Below are 20,699 nucleotides of genomic sequence, written 5' to 3' on the forward strand. Positions count from 1 at the left end.
AGAGAAGCAATGCTCTGGGTGATAAATGTCAGTGATTCAGGCCAGGGACAGGTCAGTGGGCCACAGGCAGCATTCAGGAGCTGGACTAGAGCTATGCATCAGACAGGTATGTTCCAGGCTCTTTCTGGGCCTTCTGCCTTCTGAACAACCTTGCTCTTGCCAAACACCTTGTATAAGTTATCTAATCCATGTGTCAGTGTCAGGACAGAAACTTCTGCTACTAATACATGAAAAGGAGCATTCATGTATGCAAATACATATTTATATATGTATCAGCTTTGTGAGACAGGAAGACACAATAAATGGGTGCTCATCTTGTCTCCAAGAGCTTAGTGTCTAGACAGGAAGATGAGGCATAGCCAGCCCTAGGTAACCTGAGTACAAGGCTGAATGGGACGCATGCCACTTTAAATATTAGGAACTATTTCATCTGTTCAGAAAACAGCAGAGAACAAAATAACAAATGCCCATGTTCTTACTACCTAGCTTTGTTTAATTTTGGCGTTTTTGTCATATCTGTTTTAGTTTTTTTTTTTTTAAATAGAACATCTTAGATATTCAGCAGTGAAAAGGAAGGACCTATTAATAATATACAACAGCTTACATCAGTCTCCAAGGAATTATGCTGAGTGAATAAAGTGAGTCCCAAAAGGTTATATATTATATAATTCACATATAGATACTGTGTGATTTATATAGATTCTTTTCTTTAATGAAATTTTATTTATTCATTTATTTTGGCCACACTGCACAGCTTGTGGGATTTCAGTTCCCCCAGTAACGCTGAAGAAACTGAAGTTGAACGGTTTTATGAAGACCTACAAGACCTTTCAGAACTATCACCCAAAAAAGATGTCCTTTTCATTATAGGGGACTGGAATGCAAAAGTAGGAAGTCAGGAAACACCTAGAGTAACAGGCAAATTTGGCCTTGGAATATGGAATGAAGCAGGGCAAAGACTAATAGAGTTTTGCTAAGAAAATGCACTGGTCATAGCAAACACCCTTTTCAACAACACAAGAGATGACTCTACACATGGGCATCACCAGATGGTCAACACCAAAATCAGATTGATTATATTCTTTGTAGCCAAAGATGGAGAAGCTCTATACAGTCAACAAAAATAAGACCAGGAGCTGACTGTGGCTCAGATCATGAACTCCTTATTACCAAATTCAGACTCAAATTGAAGAAAGTAGAGAAAACCACTAGACCATTCAGGTATGACCTAAATCAAATTCCTTATGATTATACAGTGGAAGTGAGAAACAGATTTAAGGGTCTAGATCTGATAGACAGAGTGCCTGATGAACTATGGAATGAGGTTCGTGACATTGTACAGGAGACAGGGATCAAGACCATCCCCAAGGAAAAGATGCAAAAAAGCAAAATGGCTGTCTGGAGAGGCCTTCCAGATAGCTGTGAAAAGAAAAGAGGCGAAAAGCCAAGGGGAAAACGAAAGATATAAGCATCTGAATGCAGAGTTCCAAAGAATAGCAAGAAGAGATAAGAAAGCCTTCTTCAGTGGTCAATGCAAAGAAATAGAGGAAAACAACAGAATGGGAAAGACTAGAGATCTCTTCAAGAAAATCAGAGATACCAAGGGAACATTTCATGCAAAGATGGGCTCGATAAAGGATAGAAATGGTATGGACCTAACAGAAGCAGAAGATATTAAGAAGAGGTGGCAAGAATACACAGAAGAACTGTACAAAAAAGATCTTCATGACCCAGATAATCATGACGATGTGATCACTAATCTAGAGCCAGACATCTTGGAATGTGAAGTTAAGTGGGCCTTAGAAAGCCTCACTACAAACAAAGCTAGTAGAGGTGATGGAATTCCAGTTGAGCTGTTTCAAATCCTGAAAGATGATGCTGTGAAAGTGCTGCACTCAATATGCCAGTAAATTTGGAAAACTCAGCAGTGGTCACAGGACTGGAAAAGGTCAGTTTTCATTCCAATCCCCAAGAAAGGCAATGCCAAAGAATGCTCAAACTACTGCACAATTGCACTCATCTCACATGCTAGTGAAGTAATGCTCAAAATTCTCCAAGCCAGGCTTCAGCAATACGTGAACCGTGAATTCCCTGATGTTCAAGCTGGATTTAGAAAAGGCAGAGGAACCAGAGATCAAATTTCCAACATCTGCTGAATCATTGAAAAAGCAAGAGAGTTCCAGAAAAACATCTATTTCTGCTTTATTGACTATGCCAAAGGCTTTGACTATGTGGATCACAATAAACTGTGGAAAATTCTGAAAGAGATGGGAATACCAGACCACCTGACCTGCCTCTTGAGAAACCTATATGCAGGTCAGGAAGCAATAGTTAGAACTGGACATGGAACAACAGACTGGTTCCAAATAGAAAAAGGAGTACGTCAAGGCTGTATATTGTCACCCTGCTTATTTAACTTAAATGCAGAGTACCTTATGGGAAACACTGGACTGGAAGAAACACAAGCTGCAATCAAGATTGCTGGGAGAAATATCAATAACCTCAGATATGCAGATGACACCACCCTTATGGCAGAAAGTGAAGAGGAACTAAAAAGCCTCTTGATGAAAGTGAAAGAGGAGAGCGAAAAAGTTGACTTAAAGCTCAACATTCAGAAAACGAAGATCATGGCATCCGGTCCCATCACTTCACGGGAAATAGATGGGGAAACAGTGGAAATGGTGTCAGACTTTATTTTTGGGGCTCCAAAATCACTGCAGATGGTGATTGCAGCCATGAAATTAAAAGACGCTTACTCCTCAGAAGGAAAGTGATGACCAACCTAGATAGTATATTCAGAAGCAGAGACATTACTTTGCCGACTAAGGTCCGTCTAGTCAAGGCTATGGTTTTTCCAGTGGTCATGTATGGATGTGAGAGTTGGACTGTGAAGAAGGCTGAGCACCGAAGAATTGATGCTTTTGAACTGTGGTGTTGGAGAAGACTCTTGAGAGTCCCTTGGACTGCAAGGAGATCCAACCAGTCCATTCTGAAGGAGATCAGCCCTGGGATTTCTTTGGAAGGACTGATGCTGAAGCTGAAGCTCCAGTACTTTGGCCGCCTCATGCGAGGAGTTGACTCATTGGAAAGGACTCTGATGCTGGGAGGGACTGGGGGCAGGAGGAGAAGGGGACGACAGAGGATGAGATGGCTGGATGGCATCACTGACTCGATGGACGTGAGTCTGAGTGAACTCCGGGAGTTGGTGATGGACAGGGAGGCCTGGCGTGCTGCGATTCATGGGGTTGCAAAGAGTCGGACATGACTGAGTGACTGAACTGGAACTGGAACTGGACCCAGGGATTAAACTCCTACCAGGCAGTGAAAGCACCAGTTCCTAGTGGTTACTAGATCACCAGGGAACTCCTTACATACATTCTTTATTTTTTGTTTATTTAAAAATTTTATTTATTTTAATTGGAGGATAATTACTTTACAATATTGTGATAATTTTGCTATACATCAACATTGCATACATTCTTGAACTGATGAGAGTACAGAAATGGAGAACAGATTCTTAATTGCTGGGTATTAACGATGAGATGAGGCTGCAACCAAGTGGCTAAAAAGGCAACATGAAGGAAGGATCCTTAAGAAGGAACTGTTCTGCATCTTGGCTATATTGGTGTCACAATGTACTGTAGTTTTCCCTGATGATGTCATTGGTGAAGTTGGTTTAAGGGTACATAGAACCTCTGCATTATTTCTTACAACTGTGTGTGAATCTCTGATTATCTCAAAATTAAAACTTTAACTTAAAAAGCCCCTCAGATACTATTAAGTCCTCTTTGATACTCTTCCCAATTCTATTGCTCTAGCTCCCTTTCCAGAGGTTACTTTTATCCTGTGTTGATGGAAATAAATCAATCAACAAAATATAATAGGAATAATAAGTTTTATTTGAGCCAAACTGAGGACTTCAGCCTAGGAGACAGCCCCTCAGATAACTCCGAGGAACTGCTGCAGAGAAGCATGGTTTGCAGCACAGTTTTACATTATTATGTCAGAATAAAGAACATCAAAGAGATCAGGAATATACTGCTTCAAGGTAACAGAAAAAAACAGATCAGGGGCTTCCCTGGTGGCTCAGTGGTAAAGAATCCAACTGCCAGTGCAGGAGACACAGGTTTGATCCCTGATCCGGGAAGATCCCACATGCTGCAGAGCAACTAAGCCTGTGCGCTGTAACTACTGAGCTTGTGCTTTAGAGCCTGGGTACTGCAACTAGTGAAGCCCACATGCCCCAGGGCCCGTGCTCTGCAACAAGACAAGCTACTGCAGTGAGAGGCCAGAGCACTACATCTAGAGAGTAGCCCCCACTTGCCACAGCTAGAGAAATGCCCCTGCAGTGAAGACCCGGTACAGTAAGAAATAAATAAGTTATTAAAGAAAACAGTCCAGCAGATCAGCATGTTCACAGTAAGTCAGTATGACCTCAGGGGAGGGAGTCTTATCATCGAAGGCATACCAACATTGGTATTCCAGAAAAGGAGACATTTAGTCCTTAACATAGACATTCTTTCCTTGTGGTCACTGTGCCATTTTCTTTAATAATTAAAGCAGATATGACAGTGTATGTCTGATAAGTCACAAACAGCCCATTTTAGGTAGCAGAAAATCAAGTTAAATCATGTATAAGCCAGAGTGAGTTCCCTATACCTCAATATGTGAAAATTTCCTTAATTACCTGGTTCTATTGCTAATTACCGGAGAGGGCAATGACACCCCACTCCAGTACTCTTGCCTGGAAAATCCCATGGGTGGAGGAGCCTGGTGGGCTGCAAGTCCATGGGGTCGCTAAGAGTTGGACACGGCTGAGTGACTTCACTTTCACTTTTCACTTTCATGCATTGGAGAAGGAAATGGCAACCCACTCCAGTACTCTTGCCTGGAGAATCCCAGGAACAGGGGAGCCTGGTTGGCTTCCATCTATGGGATTGCACAGAGTCGGACACAACTGAAGCGACTTAGCAGCAGCAACAGCATTGCTAATTACATCTACAAAATATTTAATACCTATGCTACATGTATTTGTCCCTAAACAAAATCTAGCATTATTTCACATATTTTAAACTTCTAAAAACTTTTTAATTTTCTTTTCCTTTTACATTTTAAACTGTTAAGAAATAGTATCATACTGGCTTCCCAGGTAAAGAGGGTGAAGAATCTGCCCACAGTGCAGGAGACCCAGGTTAGATTCCTGGGTCAGGAAGGTCCCCTGGAAAAGAGAATGGCAATCTACTCCAGTATTCTTTTTTTTTTTTTTTTACTTCAATATTCTTGCCTGGGAAATCTCATATACAGAGGAGTGCCAGGCTATAGTCCATAGGGTTGCAAAGAGTCAGACATGACCAAGCAACTAACACATACACTGTATATCCTTCTGGGACTTGCTTATATATATATTTTTCCTGTTTACAACATCTATGAGGATATCCATGTTGATACATGAATCTATAGTTTTTTTTTAACTGTTCAGAATTCTATTATATGATTATATCACAAGTTATTTATTCACTTGCATTGAGACACTTATGTTTTTTCTGATTTTTTGTTATTTCATCAGTACTGCAGTGAACATTCCCATCTATATTTCTTGTGTGTATATGGAGAAGTTTCTCAGAGGTGGGGCTATATCCAGGAGTAGCACTCCTTGGCCTGATAGTGTGTGAATTTTCAACTTTTCTAAATATTGCCAAGTTGCTCTTTAGGGTGGTTGCAACAATTTATATCATCATATCAGTATATGAGATTTCCCATTCATACAGTGTCATACCAACATTTTATTTTCATATTTTGCTGATCTCTTCGACATGGGATGGTATCTCATTATGTTTCTGTTTGCTTGATTTTTTTTTTTTTTTTTTTGGCTGCACTGCATGGCTTGTGGGATCTTAGTTCCCTAACCAAGGATTGAACCCAGGCCCTCAGCAGTGGAAGCTCAGAGTCCTAGCTGCTGAACCCCCAGGGAATTCCTAGTTAGTTCTTAAATATATTTAGATAAAGCTTTATCATTTTCTCCATAAAGATTTTATACACCTATTATTATTTTTTTAAATTGTATGTGTGGCTTTTGAGATCTCAGTTCTCCAACCGAGGACTGAATTCAGGCCATGTTAGTGAAAACCTGGAATCCTAAGCACTAGGACGTCAGGGAATTCCCCATCTTTTGTTAAATTAAGATATTTAGGAAGGAATAAATAACACGTTATTATTGAATCTTTTTATTCTTATCGTGCTATTTTTCCTTAAATGAACTCTTGAAAATTGTTGTTGGTTTGCACAGGAATATAATTTATTTTGGAATATTGATCTCCAGCAAAATTGAGAAATTCTCACTTTTTCTTACATTTAATTATTCAGTTTAGTTCAGTTCAGTTGCTCAGTCGTGTCTGACTCTTTGCAACCCCATGGACTGCAGCATGCCAGGCTTCCCTGTCTATCACCAACTCCCAGAGCTTACTCAAACTCATGTCCATTGAATCAGAGATGGCATCCAACAACTATCTCATCCTCTGTCATCCCCTTCTCCTCCTGCCTTCAATCTTTCCCAGCATTAGGGTCTTTTCCAGTGAGTCAGTTCTTTGCATCAGGTGGCCAAAGTATTGGAGTTTCAACTTCAGCATCAGTCCTTCCAATGAATATTCAGGGCTGAACTCCTTTAGGATGGACTGGTTGGATCTCCTTGCAGTCCAAGGGACTCTCAAGAGTCTTTTCCAACACCACAGTTCAAAAGCATCAATTCTTCAGCGCTCAGCTTTCTTTATAGTCCAGCTCTCATATCCATACATGATTACTGGAAAAACCATAGCTTTGACTAGACGGACCTTTGTTGGCAAAGTAACGTCTCTGCTTTTAATTTTTTTTAATTAATTAATTTTTTTCGTCTCTGCTTTTTAATACGCTGCCTAGGTTGGTCATAACTTTCCTTCTTCTGTTAGGTGCATACCACTCTGTCCTTCATTATTTAATTTTTAGTTCACTTCACAGCATTGTGTGTGTGTGTGTGTGTATCTGTGTGTGTGTGTGTCTGTGTGATGTCGTTTCCTACTATAGCAGCTCTTGCAAACCCAGCGATCTAACCCACATCACTTTTGTCTCCTGTACTGGCAGACGGATTCCTTTCCACTAGCATCACCTGGGAAGCCCCTTCAAAGCTATGAAAGCATATAATTTAAAGAGATGGATAGTTCTACGTTTGTGATGAGAAGGAAAAACAGATAATTCTGTTGTACAGTATTTGTTATAAAAAGCACCCTGTCCTCTTCTCTTGCCTTCTCCAGGCACTACCAGGCAGTTCCTTCTGCTGATTTTAGCTGATTGCACACATGTGCTATTCCTTCTTGAGCAGCACAATTTAGGCATTGTTCTTTGATTTCCACTATGGAGGATTAGGCGTTAGCTCTTTTTGACGCCTTCTCCCACACCCTGTCCTCTCAGTACATAATATGAATTAGATCACTTGCATTATTACCTGTGTAGAATCTATTTATAGTTGAATCAGGTAGTGACGCATAATTACTTTTACCTTTTCTACACAATCTTGTTATAAAAATTGTTATAACAATTTTTTTTGTTTGTTGGTTTATTTCTTAGTTTCACATGTATTGTCTGTGTAATTGCCTAAATAAGGACCCTATTCTCTGCTGTTTCAGTAAATTTGTCCTCAAGACATTCTAGTATCTAGCCCAGACTGCTGTCTGTCACCAACAGTCAAACTTAGGATTTCCTTTTATCTATCTTGGGAATTTCCTTGGCCTCTCACATATCAGGTTACCAGTTTCCTGTATCTAGTGTCTTTTTGTGTGTGATTTATTTCTTTATTTTGGTCGAACAGTTTCCTGACAAGGAAACTATAAGGTAAATTCTCCAGGTCTTCAGGATTCTGAAATTTCCTCCTAGTGTGTTTAGATTTGATTTTTTAAAAAAACTTATCCTGCTTGGGACTTGTACTTCCTAGATCTAAGCAATAATATCTTTTATAAATTCTGGACAATTGTTAGTCTCATTTCTTCATATATTGCCTCTTCTCACTCTCTTTATTCTTGTCCTCTGGAACACAGAGTTGGTACATGACCTTATTTCAGTATCCAGATTCCTTAATTCTCTTTCGTATTTTGCATGATTTTCACTTTCTTTTTAGCAGTCTGTATAATTTCTTCATATCTATCTGCTCCTTTCCTATTTCTCTTTCCTAAATATTTAAAGTGTCCATTTAGTTTTTAATTTCAAAGACTAAATTTTTAACATCTGTAAGTTCTGCTTGGTGCTTTAAAAAATCGTGCAGGTCTTTATTTTTTGTATGTCTTTTCTTCTCCTGCTTGTTTTATAGTTTCTGTCCAACAGTTTGATTGTCTGATTGTCTGGGGATCTAATCCTGCTCTTGCTGTCTCTGATGATGCTCACTTACACTGGAGTTCTTATAATTTTGGATTTTAAGCTCATCTTCAGGACAGGGTTATCTCTTGGAGTACCATGTAGCCTAGATTAAGAATGTGTCCTCCTGGAGACATTTTATTTTTTCTGTGGATATTAATACTAGCATTAGTTCAAGACTGCTTTTTTGTTGTGGCATATTTCTCAGCATTGAGTTCCTTGGAACACATGTGTAGTATACATTTGAACCTGCGATCCAGTGAAAGCAGGCCTGTTATGAGTTTTCAGAAAGGACTTTTCCTTTATTCAGGACCCAAGTCAAGATGAAGAAACATCTTTGTCATTTTCTGTGTAGGTAGGGGGGCATTTCTTTTCTACTCCCCCATTTCTCTAGCGTGCTTGAGGAAAGGAGCTTGTTTCCTGATTCTCCGTGGGCACTAATGCCCAAGTCTCTGAATCAGTGAGCTGGGCAGTGCTCTCTTCTTTGCCCACCCTGTCCACTTTGACTACAGCAGCATCAGCTTAGTTGTTCCTGCTCTGGTTTTCCATTCCCTCTGGTTGGGGATCCCTACTGATTTCCTTTACTTTCTTGTAATACTTGCCATCCAGGGAAAAGGAAGTTTGTTAAAGCTGATCTTGCATTTCTAGGTGTTTTGTAGTAGGGAGATTTTTCTTGTCCATAGTATTGCCATTTGTACTTTTTAACCTTAGAGATGGAAGAGAAAAGAACATCTGGCTGGGAGGATCAGGAAAGGCCTTAGAGATGGATGCAAGAGCCTAGAGGCATGGGAGGGGTCACAGCAGGTGCAAAAGCACAGAGGCAGGAAATGACTATGCAGGAATGGAGAAAAGCACGTGACTTTCTTTCGCTGGAGTGTCAGGGAAGAGGAAAAATGAGCCCAGAGGCAGAGGATACCAGATCATGAGCTTTGTTTCAGGAAGTTTAAACTGGAAGCATATCCAAGATGAATGGGTGTGGGTGGCAGCAGGTGGGAGAGGGGCTTGGATTTGAAAAAATGATTCTGGAGGCTGTAGAAATAGTCAAGGTGATAGGTAGTGTGGCCTGAATGCAGTAGTGGCAGGTGAAAATGAGGGAACCGTTGGGAGAAAGAGGGTGAGAGAGAGTCAGTGAACCAGATAAAGAAATCTGGGTTGAGAGCTGGGGGTGGGGAAAGGAAGAAAAAGCCAAGTAAGCACATTGTCTGAATCCTGGGAGATGAATTAAAAATGTCAACAATTATCTGAGCTGCGTTCTACCTTTTAAGATTTGTTCAGATACTAGTAAATAGTTCATCTTGACTCTGTAGGCAGCTAAAGATGTTTTTAGGCCGCTCGGTGAATAGTTGTCTCTGGACTAAAGGCAGCATGTGCCAGTAGAGCTCCCAGAAGTGAATCTGGATGTGTCTGTCTTTCCAGAACCTGCTGACATGACGAGTCATGGGGACGATGCGCTGTCCTCTAGAACTGGTGCTCCAGGTGGGGATGACCGACTCTCTGAGGACAGATCCCTGCTCCAGCAGAGGCTGGCCGTCAGGGAGCTCCTCGACACCGAGGTCTCCTACTTGCACGTGCTCCAGCTCTGTGCCTCTGACATTAGGAGCCGCCTGCAGCAGGTACCTGGGTGGGGCCACACTCGGCCTGTCTTTAGAAAGGCAGACATGGGTCCCGGCTTCTGAGACCTCACATCTGTTCCTGGGGCAGGCTTGATGGAGGGGAAAGTGGTGAATGTAAAGTCATGGTACTTCTACTACTGGCCCTGCAACCTTCAGCAAGGCTTTTGACACCTTGGAGCCTTAGTATAAAAAGTGTTAGTTGCTCAGTCTTAGTATATTCTTCTGCTAAATGAGCAGAGAAGAATCACCTCAGAGAATTAAATGAGCTAATGGATAAGATAGCCCTTTATTAAGTTTAGAACAGATTGTTTTAAGTGACCTATTTGTAATTGTCTCATTTAGAGGGTGGTAAGTGAAAGTGGAAAGTGAAAAAGCTTAAAGCTTAAAGCTCAACATTCGGACACGACTGAGCGACTGAACTGAACTGAACATGAAAAAGTAATCATTACATGGGTTTCTAGTTTAGTATTCATTTTTTACATCTTTTTTTGCCCCAGTTTCAAAAATAACACAGGCTCTCTTTCTAAAATTTCAACCATCCTCTAGCATGTAAGGTCCATAAGGGAAAAGGCTGTTTATTAATAGTTCAGTGTATTCCAGTTCTTGACATATAAATAATGGACTCCAATTAGTATTTATTGAATAAATGAAATAAGCAGATAATGTAGATGAAAATCCTCCCTTATTTTACCCTCCGAAATTGGGATTTTTCCTCTGGAGGCATTAAACAAACAAATATAGATTGTTACTTATTTTAGCAAAAATAAAGCAGACTCTAGATATTTTTCTACAGTTAGCTTCTCCCACTTGATTGCGCATCCAGGGCTTCTGTCTTTATATATATTCTATATAGGGCTTCCCTGGCAGCTCAGCAGTAAAGAATCTGCCTGCAGTGCAGGAGACACAGGAGATGTGGGTTCAGTCCCTGGGTTAGGAAGATCCCCTGGAGGAGGGCATGGCAACCCACTCCAGTATTCCTGTCTAAAAAATCCTATGGACAAAAGAGCCTGGCAGGATACAGTCCATAGAGTTGCAAAGAATCGGACATGACTGAAGCAGCTGAGCACAGTCAACATATGTAAATATCCTGCATCCTTTTAACAATGGTGTAGTTTAGTTCATAGGGGCTGAAGTTCAGAATATATCTAAAGGTAATAGTGGTAGGTGCCAAGTGTGTCAGAGCTGGAAAGAAGTCCAACTTCCCACATTTATATGGCAGCTGGGGAAATGAGAGAAGAAAAATTATAGTTGGCAGCAGACCTAGGATAACGCAGTTCAGCTTTCCTTTCATGCTGAGTACTCCATCTCTTCCTCTCATCTCTTAGAGTAATAAAAATACCTAACTTATAAAATTTCAAAGTCTTTTCAAACATTCCTCTGGAACGGTCTTCCCAAGAGAGACGGAACTCCGATGGTGTGACTATTCTGGACTACTGTCCGAAACCTACCAAAAAATCACTTTTACGGAACTCCTGACCGACCTTCCATGGAGTCTTTGTTCCTTTTAGCTGCCGCAGGGAGATCTGGATGTCCTGTTCTCAAACATTGATGACATCATCAAGGTGAACAGCAGACTGCTTCATGATCTGCAGGAGACAGCCTCCAGGGAAGAGGAACAAGTGCAGCTGATCGGTGAGCAAAAAACCAGGCAGTTGGCAGCCTGAGATTCCTGTGGAATTGTTCTAGGCATGTGGTCATTGCTGTACATTCCCCAGCATTCCAGGGAGATGCAGCTCAATGAGAGGCTGTTTTGGGAGTCCCTGAAATACAGCATGTCAGAGCTGGCAGAACTCTCAAATGATATCCAGCCCAACCCCATCATTATAGATGAAGAGACTGAGGCCTCAAGACAAAGAGGACCTACTGATGGACACATAATTAGTTAGTGGTGTGGCTGAGACTCTATCCCAGGGTTTTTTCACAGTCATTCACTCAGTAGGTGCTTAGTGATCACCTGCAGTGTGCCATTAACTGTTTTCAGATCAGTTTAGTTCAGTCACTCAGTCGTTTCCGACTCTTTGCGACCCCATGAATCGCAGCACGCCAGGCCTCCCTGTCCATCACCAACTCCCAGAGTTCACTCAGACTCAAGTCCATGGAGTTGGTGATGCCATCCAGCCATCTCATCCTCGGTCGTCCCCTTCTCCTCCTGCCCCCAGTCCCTCCCAGAATCAGAGTCTTTTCCAATGAGTCAACTCTTTGCATGAGGTGGCCAAAGTACTGGAGTTTCAGCTTCAGCATCAGTCTTTCCAAAGAACACCCAGGACTGATCTCCTTTAGAATGGACTGGTTGGATCTTCTTGCAGTCCAAGGGACTCTCAAGAGTCTTCTCCAACACCACAGTTCAAAAGTATCAATTCTTCGGCACTCAGCTTTTTTCACAGTCCAACTCTCACATCCATACATGACTACTGGAAAAGCCATAGCCTTGACTAGACGGACCTTTGTTGGCAAAATAATGTCTCTGCTTTTGAATATGCTATCTAGGTTGGTCATAACTTTCCTTCCAAGGAGTAAGCGTCTTTTAATTTCATGGCTGCAGTCACCATCTGCAGTGATTTTGGAGCCCCCCAGAATAAAGTCTGATACTGTTTCCCCATCTATTTCCCATGAAGTGATGGGACCAGATGCCATGATCTTCGTTTTCTGAATGTTGAGCTTTAAGCCAACTTTTTCACTCTCCTCTTTCACTTTCATCAAGAGGCTTTTTAGTTCCTCTTCACTTTCTGTCATAAGGGTGGTGTCATCTGCATATCTGATATTTCTCCCAGCAATCTTGATTCCAGCTTGTGTTTCTTCCAGCCCAGCATTTCTCATTATGTACTCTGCATATAAGTTAAACAAACAGGGTGACAGTATGCAGCCTTGACATACTCCTTTTCCTATTTGGAACCAGTCTGTTGTTCCATGTCCAGTTCTAACTGTTGCTTCCAGACCTGCATATAGGTTTCTCAAGAGGCAGGTCAGGTGGTTTGGTATTCCCATCTCTTTCAGAATTTTCCACAGTTTATTGTGATCCACACAGTCAAAGGCTTTGGCCTGCCCCCAATTCCCCTTTCCACCTACATTTATTAATTCTTATTCTATAAGCAAGAAATGTCCCTTCCATTCATTTTTTAAAAGTTATTTTTAGTTGTCAAATTTTTAGGTGTAGTTGATTTATAGTGTTATATGTTTTAATTATACAGCATAGTGATTCACAATTTTTATTATTTATTTATTGTATTTATGGCTGTGTTTGATCATCATTGCTTTATGCAGGCCTTCTCCAGTTGAGGTGATTGGTGGCTACTGTCTAGTTATGCTCAGGCTTCTCATTGCAGTGGTTTCTTTTATTGTAGAGCATGGGCTCTAGACGTGTGGGCTTCAGTAGTTGTGGCACTGGTTCATAATTTTTAAAGGTTATAGTATAGATTTTTAAGTATAAACTCATGGATATTTGGTTTATTCCATGAATCAGAATCCAGTACTATTATTATTCATTTTCTTGCTCAAATTTTATCAGCTTTGGCCATAGGAGCTCTTTCAAGTTGACACCTGTGTCCTTTCAATGTCGTTGCTTGACATTGTCCTGGGGTGTCATTGCTTCTAGGCCCTCTTAGCTGATATTTAGGAAATATATGTATATAAACCAACACATGCATGTACACATATCTACATTTCTTTCTATATCTATCCATCTATGTTGTTGTTTAGTTGCCAAGTCATGTCCAAATTTTTGCGACTCCATAGACTATAGCCTGCCAGGCTCCTCTGTCCATGGGATTTCCCAGGCAAGAATACTGGAGTGTGTTGCCATTTCCTTCCTTCTCCAGGGGATCTTCCCGACTCAGGGATCACACCCGCATCTCCTGCAATGGCAGTTGGATTCTTTACCACTGAGCCACCAGGGAAGCTCGTCTATATTTATATATTTAAAATACATAAAACCATGAGTTCCTACTAAGACCTCCAATTCCAGTCCAGTATCTCAGGGTTCATTCTGATCTTTCCGCTTTTCTTATTTGCAGCATCTTTCTGTGACAGGTAGAAATGGTTGCCATTATCTACAGTGTATTTACTTATTTGTTCGAAATTAGTAGTCACTTAGAGTGGTTTTTTTTTTTTTTTTGGTTATGTTATATTTTAATCAAAAATTCTAGCCTGTACCTTTGTGAAAAATACTTATGTTAATTTTTTCATACACCCTTCAGTGTGATTATGTTATTCATTTGTAATAGAATTAGGTTCATTCCTTATTGCTTGTATTTTATTTGGGGTTCTCCTTCCACATCCTGGTTGGCCTTAGCTGTATATTTATTTTGGGAGTATGTAAAATATTACCATGGTTCCAAGATCAGAGCTGTATAAGAAGGTATATTCAGTAAAGCATTGTTCCCCTCTCATCCCTACTGTCCTATCCCATTCCCTGTTCTTTCCATCCCATTCTGTCTCCCCAGTAAGTAACTAATCTCATAAGTTTCTGGGTTTTTTTTTTTGATGTAGAATGTCACAACTTGGCATGTCATTTGTGTGCAGGGGACGGCCAGTCTTTCTTGTACTGTTATAACTTTAGGGTAAGTGCTATTGAAATTGAGCATGAGCGTGATCCTTTTAAAACAAAAACTAGATCATTGTCACCCCTGCTCAAAACCTAGTTGCTTCCTGCCACCATTAGAATAAAGCCTGAACACCTTACTACACCATATTTACTTACTTCAAGGCCCTACATAATCTGGCTTCAGTTTTCTGTTTATTTTCTCTACTTTGTGCCCTTGCTCACTGTGTTCCAGCCATACCTGCCTTCTTGTGTCACCTGCATGTCCAAGCATTCACTTGCCTGAAGGCCTTTGTGTTTATCCTTCCGTAAGCCTGGCACTGCTCTTCCCTCAGACTTTCTCAGGGATGGATGGATTCTTTTGCACTATGATGAACATCCGCATCTTTATGGAGGTCTTTCCTAAATAGATCTCCTGTGTGTATGTGCTTAGTTGCTTAGTCATGTCTGACTCTTTGCGACTTCATGGACTGTAGCCTGCCAGTCTCCTCTATCCCATGGAATTTTCCAGGCAAGAATAAACTGGAGTGGGTTGCCATTTCCTACTCCAAGGGATCTTCCCAACCCAGGGATCGAACCCATGTCTCTTGTGTGTCCTGCATTGGCAGGCAGATTCTTGACCACAGTGACACCTCTAACTCTTTATCTGGCTTTGTTTAAATCTGTGGTACTCATCACTACCTGGCATCAGTTCAGTTCAGTTGCTCAGTCGTGTCCGAGTCTTTGCGACCCCATGAACCGCAGCACACCAGGCCTCCCTGTCCATCACCAGCTCCCAGAGTTTACCCAAACTCATGTCCATTGAGTCGGTGATGCCGTCCAACCATCTCATTCTCAGTCATCCCCTTCTCCTCCTGCCCTCAATCTTTCCCAGCATCAGGGTCTTTTCAAATGAGTCAGCTCTGCACATCAGGTGGCCAAAGTATTGGCGTTTCAGCTTCAACATCAGTCCTTCCAATGAACACCCAGGATGGATCTCCTTTAGGATAGACTGGTTGGATCGCCTTGCATATGTAATATATAAATAAATATATTATTGTCTGTCTTCCCCATGAGAATATCAGCCCCATGAGGCAGGGTCATTATTTCATTCAAAGAACTTAGAAGAGTGCCTCATACACAGTCAGCACAAAAGTAGTTGGTAAGTTTTTGAGAAATGAAGTTTGTGTCAGGTGCTTTATATACATTTTTAAAATTAATCATTCCAGTGAACACTTGGAGGTGAGTACTATCTGTATTCCCATCTATAGATGAAAATATGGAGGGTCAGAGGGATCAGATACTCACCCTAGACTGTACTACTGGGAAAGGGTTGGCTGGAGATCTGGCTTTACTTCTCTCTGACTTCAAAGCCCACATTTGTGACTATCCATGCTGTGCTGTAGAATGTCTTTGTAAACAGGGTTTGGAATTGTACTTACCATACATGGTAATTATAAAGATATAACATGAATGTGTTTTGTAAACTATAAAGCATCGTCCAAATGTGACAATTATCAGTATTATTACTGTAATTATAGATACTGTTTATTAAGCACACACACTACATCATTGTGTTACTTAATCCTACAGCAGCCTTTTGAAAGTGAGATGAAAACATGGGAGCTGAGGAAGATGAGGTGACTTGCCCAAGGTTACAATGCTGGTTAAGCCAGGCAGTCTTACGTCAGAGCTAAAGTGCTTAGCTGTGTCGCTCACAGCCTCCCTGTTCTAAGCAAGAGGACATGCAGAAACGCTTTTGAGAACTTGTTGCTTTTTCACTGTCAGGTAACACATTCCTGGAATTCCAAGAGGAGTTGGAGCAAGTCTATAAGGTGTACTGTGCCAGCTACGAACAGGCCTTGCTGCTGGTAGAGACCTACCGGAAGGAGCCAGAGCTGCAGCGGGAGATCCAGGGCATCATTGAGGCAGTGCTGTGAGTAGAATGATCCCTACGGATGCTGGGGTCAGGGGCTGTTAAAGTCTCACCCTAGCTTGGGGCTGCTCACACTGTTTCAGGAGTGTCCTAGTCAGGCTAGGCTAGGCTATGTTGCAGAGACAAACAACGCCCAACTCTTTTAGTGGTTTCAGCCGATGAGGTTTCCACCTTCCTTATGCTCCAATATGGGTTAACTTGGGGCTCTACCCAGTGTCATGCTCACTCTGGAATTCAAGCTGACACCAGCCACTGTCTGGAACATGGCCGGTGACTTGGCAAGGAACAAAGAACTCTGGAGGGTCTCACACTGGTTACTAAATGTTCCAGGCCAGAAGTCACATCCATTGCTTCTCATAATTCAGAGTACAGAACTAATCACCTGACTTCATCCAGTACCAGGAGGCCAGGGCATGCCTTCCAGCCATGGGTTCAGAGGTGGAAAAACAGAAACATTTGGTGAACATCACTTGTGCGCACCACAGGGAGGGCAGTGAGATGGTAGGAACCATGTGCTGTAAGCAGCAGTGGCAGGAAGCAGGCTCGCACCACCTGAGGAGACTTCTCTACAGATGCCTGGAGTCCTGCCCCACAGAAAAGGATCAGAACTGCCTTGGGAGGCCTCGCAGCCCAGAGCTGGCACCAGTGAGTGGGAGCTCGGGGTAGAGATACGTAGAGAATAAATTTTTTAAATTAAAATTTTGAACAGGTAGCACTTAACACAGTTTAAAAGCTTTAAAACATCTGAATTTAAACAGTGAAAGTGAAAGATCTCCCCCACCCTGTCCCTTCATCCATCCAACTGTTGCAACTACCTGCAAAGTCAAGGTAACCACTTTTAAATTCCTTGTGGATCTTTGTAGAGTTCCTGTATACCTATACAAGTAAATCTAAATATATACTCTTATTTTCCCATCTTCTTATAAAAGTTTATAATTTTTTTCACTTATATCTTGGAGGTCTTTCCGATTCAATACATATACGTATGACCCTTTGGATGGCTATGTATTTTTCTACCATGTGGTTGTTCCACAGTTTATTTAACTGCTCTCTATTGATGGATATTGGTTTGTTTCTATTCTTTGTAGCATTATAGATAAAGCTATGTGATTATTCACGAACATATGTTATTTTACTAAGGTGCAAATAAAAGTAGCTATAAGTTAAATTTCCAGATGTGAAATTGCTAGATTAAAGGAAGTATATGTTAATAATTTTGATACTATTGCAAAATTTCTCACTGTAAAGGTAATACCAGTTGATATTCCCATGAACAAATGTAAGGGTGTTTCCCCTCAGCCTCACCAGCAGAGTACATTGTGAAACTTCAGAGTTTTTACCACTGAGATAGGTGAAAAATGGCATCTCAATGTTTCATTTTGTATTTATCTTCTTATGAGTAAAGTGCATCATCATATATTTAAAAAGACTTACATTAGGACTTCCTTGGCGGTCTGGTGGTTAAGACTTCGTGTTCCCAGTGCATAGGGCACAGGTTCAATCCCTGGTTGGAGAATTAAGATGCTGCATGGTCAAAAAAAAAAAAAAAGCTTATATCTTCCCCAAGCTTACCAAGTGAAGACAGATGAAGGCCATCTTCTGGAAGTCAGAATAGTGTAGGAGGAACAGAGGTTATCATTGTTATTTCATCTTACTTAGGCATTTCCTGTTTACACCCAAGAGAGTATAGATTTTGGTCTTTAAAGCTAGCAATATCTCATGTGGAGCCACCTGCTACCTCTCTTTCTTCTCTCCCTTATCATATCCTTAACCCCTGTGCCCCCTGAAGCCTTCTTTTGAAGTAGCCATGTCCTAGCCCCTCCCAGCCTTCAAAAAAGCCTACTTTCATTTTCTTTGATTCCTTTGATCCCTTCATGGATCTTACAAACTTAGGCTTTTGTAAGGGTCACTAAATACATTTCTACAGAAGTGAGGCAAGCAACAGAAATGAGGGAAGCAGGATGCCAGCTGTGAGACAAAAGGGAGTAATGGAGACTGTGGCAAATCAGAGCCAGCAGTCCCTGTATAGAGTGCAGCTGCAGCCCAGCCTCAGCTGATCACTGTTATATCAAGTAGCTTTTGCTATAGCATATCACCCCAAATATAGTGGTTTAAAATAGAAATCATTTGCAAAATTTGTTTAAAGCAAATATTTCTCAAGGTCACATTTGTGCATGTTAGCCATTTAGCTGGACTCAGTAAATGATTTTTCTAGTCCTGGCTGAACTCCCTCACATGTCTGTGATCAACCATAGGTCAGTTTTGCTGATGTTGGCTAGACTTTCCTATGAACGTGGGACACACGAGCTGACTCAGCTCTGCCTTTTGAGATCTTGGCTTAGAACTGGCATACTGTGCCAGGCTTGGGAGGTGGAAAAATAGTCCCCACTTCTTGGTGGGAGAAGCTTCAAGGTCATATTCAAAGGGTATAGATACAGAGAGTAAAGTAATTGCAGCCATTTTTTGGTAAACCACCTACCTCAGTTGCTGTGTAGAAATATGATTCCACTGTGGCCAGATCCTCTGATCTTTCAAGAGAAACCAGAAGCTTTGATGTAAGTCTCCGCAGTGTTAAATATTGGCATCTAGTTCAGACATGTTGGAAGCACTGTGTGGGGGGCCCTAGTTGGCACAGAGGCTGCTCTTTGTCACATCTTCTGCACTCCGGTCTTTCCCAACTGGGCCAGACATTTCTCATGGGCTTTGGCGCCAGGCAGCCTGGCAATGAATTGAGCTCTCTGCTCTTTATTCACCTTGGCAGGAGCCATTTAGTGTCTCAGAACCTAGTTTCCCTATATGTAGAGTGGGAGTAAAAGCAACAGCTCATGGGGATGTAGACTCACTGCATACAGGTAATACTCAGTAATTCCCTAGTAATACCATAGCTATGGTGGTTATCTTGGTTAGGAAGGGATTATGCTTCCCTGAGACCACATTGTGGTTCTCTGCTCCTTCAGTCCCAGTGCTCCCTTTTTATAACAAATTTATTTATTTTTAATACTTTTTATTTATTTTATTTTTATTTTTACTTTATTTTACTTTACAATACTGTATAGGTTTTGCTATACATTGACATGAATCCAGCACGGGTGTATATGCTTTCCCAAACATGAACCCCCCTCCCACCTCCCTCCCCATAACATCTCTCTGGGTCATCACCATGTACCAGCCCCAAGCGTGCTGTATCCTGCGTCAGACATAGACTGGCGATTCGATTCTTACATGATAGTATACATGTTACAATGCCATTCTCCCAAATCATCCCACCCTCTCCCTCTCCCTCAGAGTCCAAAAGTCCGTTATACACATCTGTGTCTCTTTTGCTGTCTTGCATACAAGGTCGTCATTGCCATCTTTCTAAATTCCATATATATGTGTTAGTATACTGTATTGATGTTTTCCTTTCTGGCTTACTTCACTCTGTATAATCGGCTCCAGTTTCATCCATCTCATCAGAACTGATTCAAATGAATTCTTTTTAATGGCTGAGTAATACTCCATTGTGTATATGTACCACAGCTTTCTTATCCATTCATCTGCTGATGGACATCTAGGTTGTTTCCATGTCCTGGCTATTATAAACAGTGCTGCGATGAACATTGGGGTACATGTGTCTCTTTCAATTTTGGTTTCCTCGGTGTGTATGCCCAGCGGTGGGATTGCTGGGTCATAAGGTAGTTCTATTTGCAATTTTTTAAGGAATCTCCACACTGTTCTCCAAAGTGGCTGTACTAGTTTGCATTCCCACCAACAGTGTAGGAGGGTTCCCCTTTCTCCACAACCTCTCCAGCATTTATTGCTTGCAGATTTTTGGATCGCAGCCATTCTGACTGGTGTGAAGTGGTACCTCATTGTGGTTTTGATTTGCATTTCTCTAATAATGAGTGATGTTGAGCATCTTTTCATGTGTTTGTTAGCCATCCATATGTCTTCTTTGGAGAAATGTCTATTTAGTTCTTTGGCCCATTTTTTGATTGGGTCGTTTATTTTTCTGGAGTTGAGCTGCATAAGTTGCTTGTATATTTTTGAGATTAGTTGTTTGTCAGTTGCTTCATTTGCTATTATTTTCTCCCATTCAGAAGGCTGTCTTTTCACCTTGCTTATATTTTCCTTTGTTGTTATAACAAATTTATTATCCTGAGTTACATTCTGAAAAAAATTCTCCTGCCCATATACATAATTGAAAAAAATAAACATAATGGCTTAGCTATAATTAAAAGAGAAATAAAAGGAAAATAACTTTTAATAATGTAATATG

At 41.2% G+C, this 20,699-nt stretch overlaps 1 protein-coding gene across 1 annotated transcript in view; it reads left to right on the forward strand.

Moving 5' to 3' along the window:
* The window catches only part of ARHGEF37 (Rho guanine nucleotide exchange factor 37), a 55,595-nt gene that overhangs the window by 9,249 nt on the left and 25,647 nt on the right, over positions 1-20,699 (forward strand). The window contains exons 2-4 of the mRNA XM_069592402.1: positions 9,793-9,989; positions 11,498-11,621; positions 16,294-16,441. Coding sequence (XP_069448503.1) covers positions 9,804-9,989; positions 11,498-11,621; positions 16,294-16,441 — 458 coding nt within the window. The 5' untranslated portion in view covers positions 9,793-9,803. The remainder of the gene's footprint in view (positions 1-9,792; positions 9,990-11,497; positions 11,622-16,293; positions 16,442-20,699) is intronic.

This window comes from Ovis canadensis, chromosome 5 (assembly GCF_042477335.2).
Source record: "Ovis canadensis isolate MfBH-ARS-UI-01 breed Bighorn chromosome 5, ARS-UI_OviCan_v2, whole genome shotgun sequence".
Classification (NCBI taxonomy): Eukaryota; Metazoa; Chordata; class Mammalia; order Artiodactyla; family Bovidae; genus Ovis; species Ovis canadensis.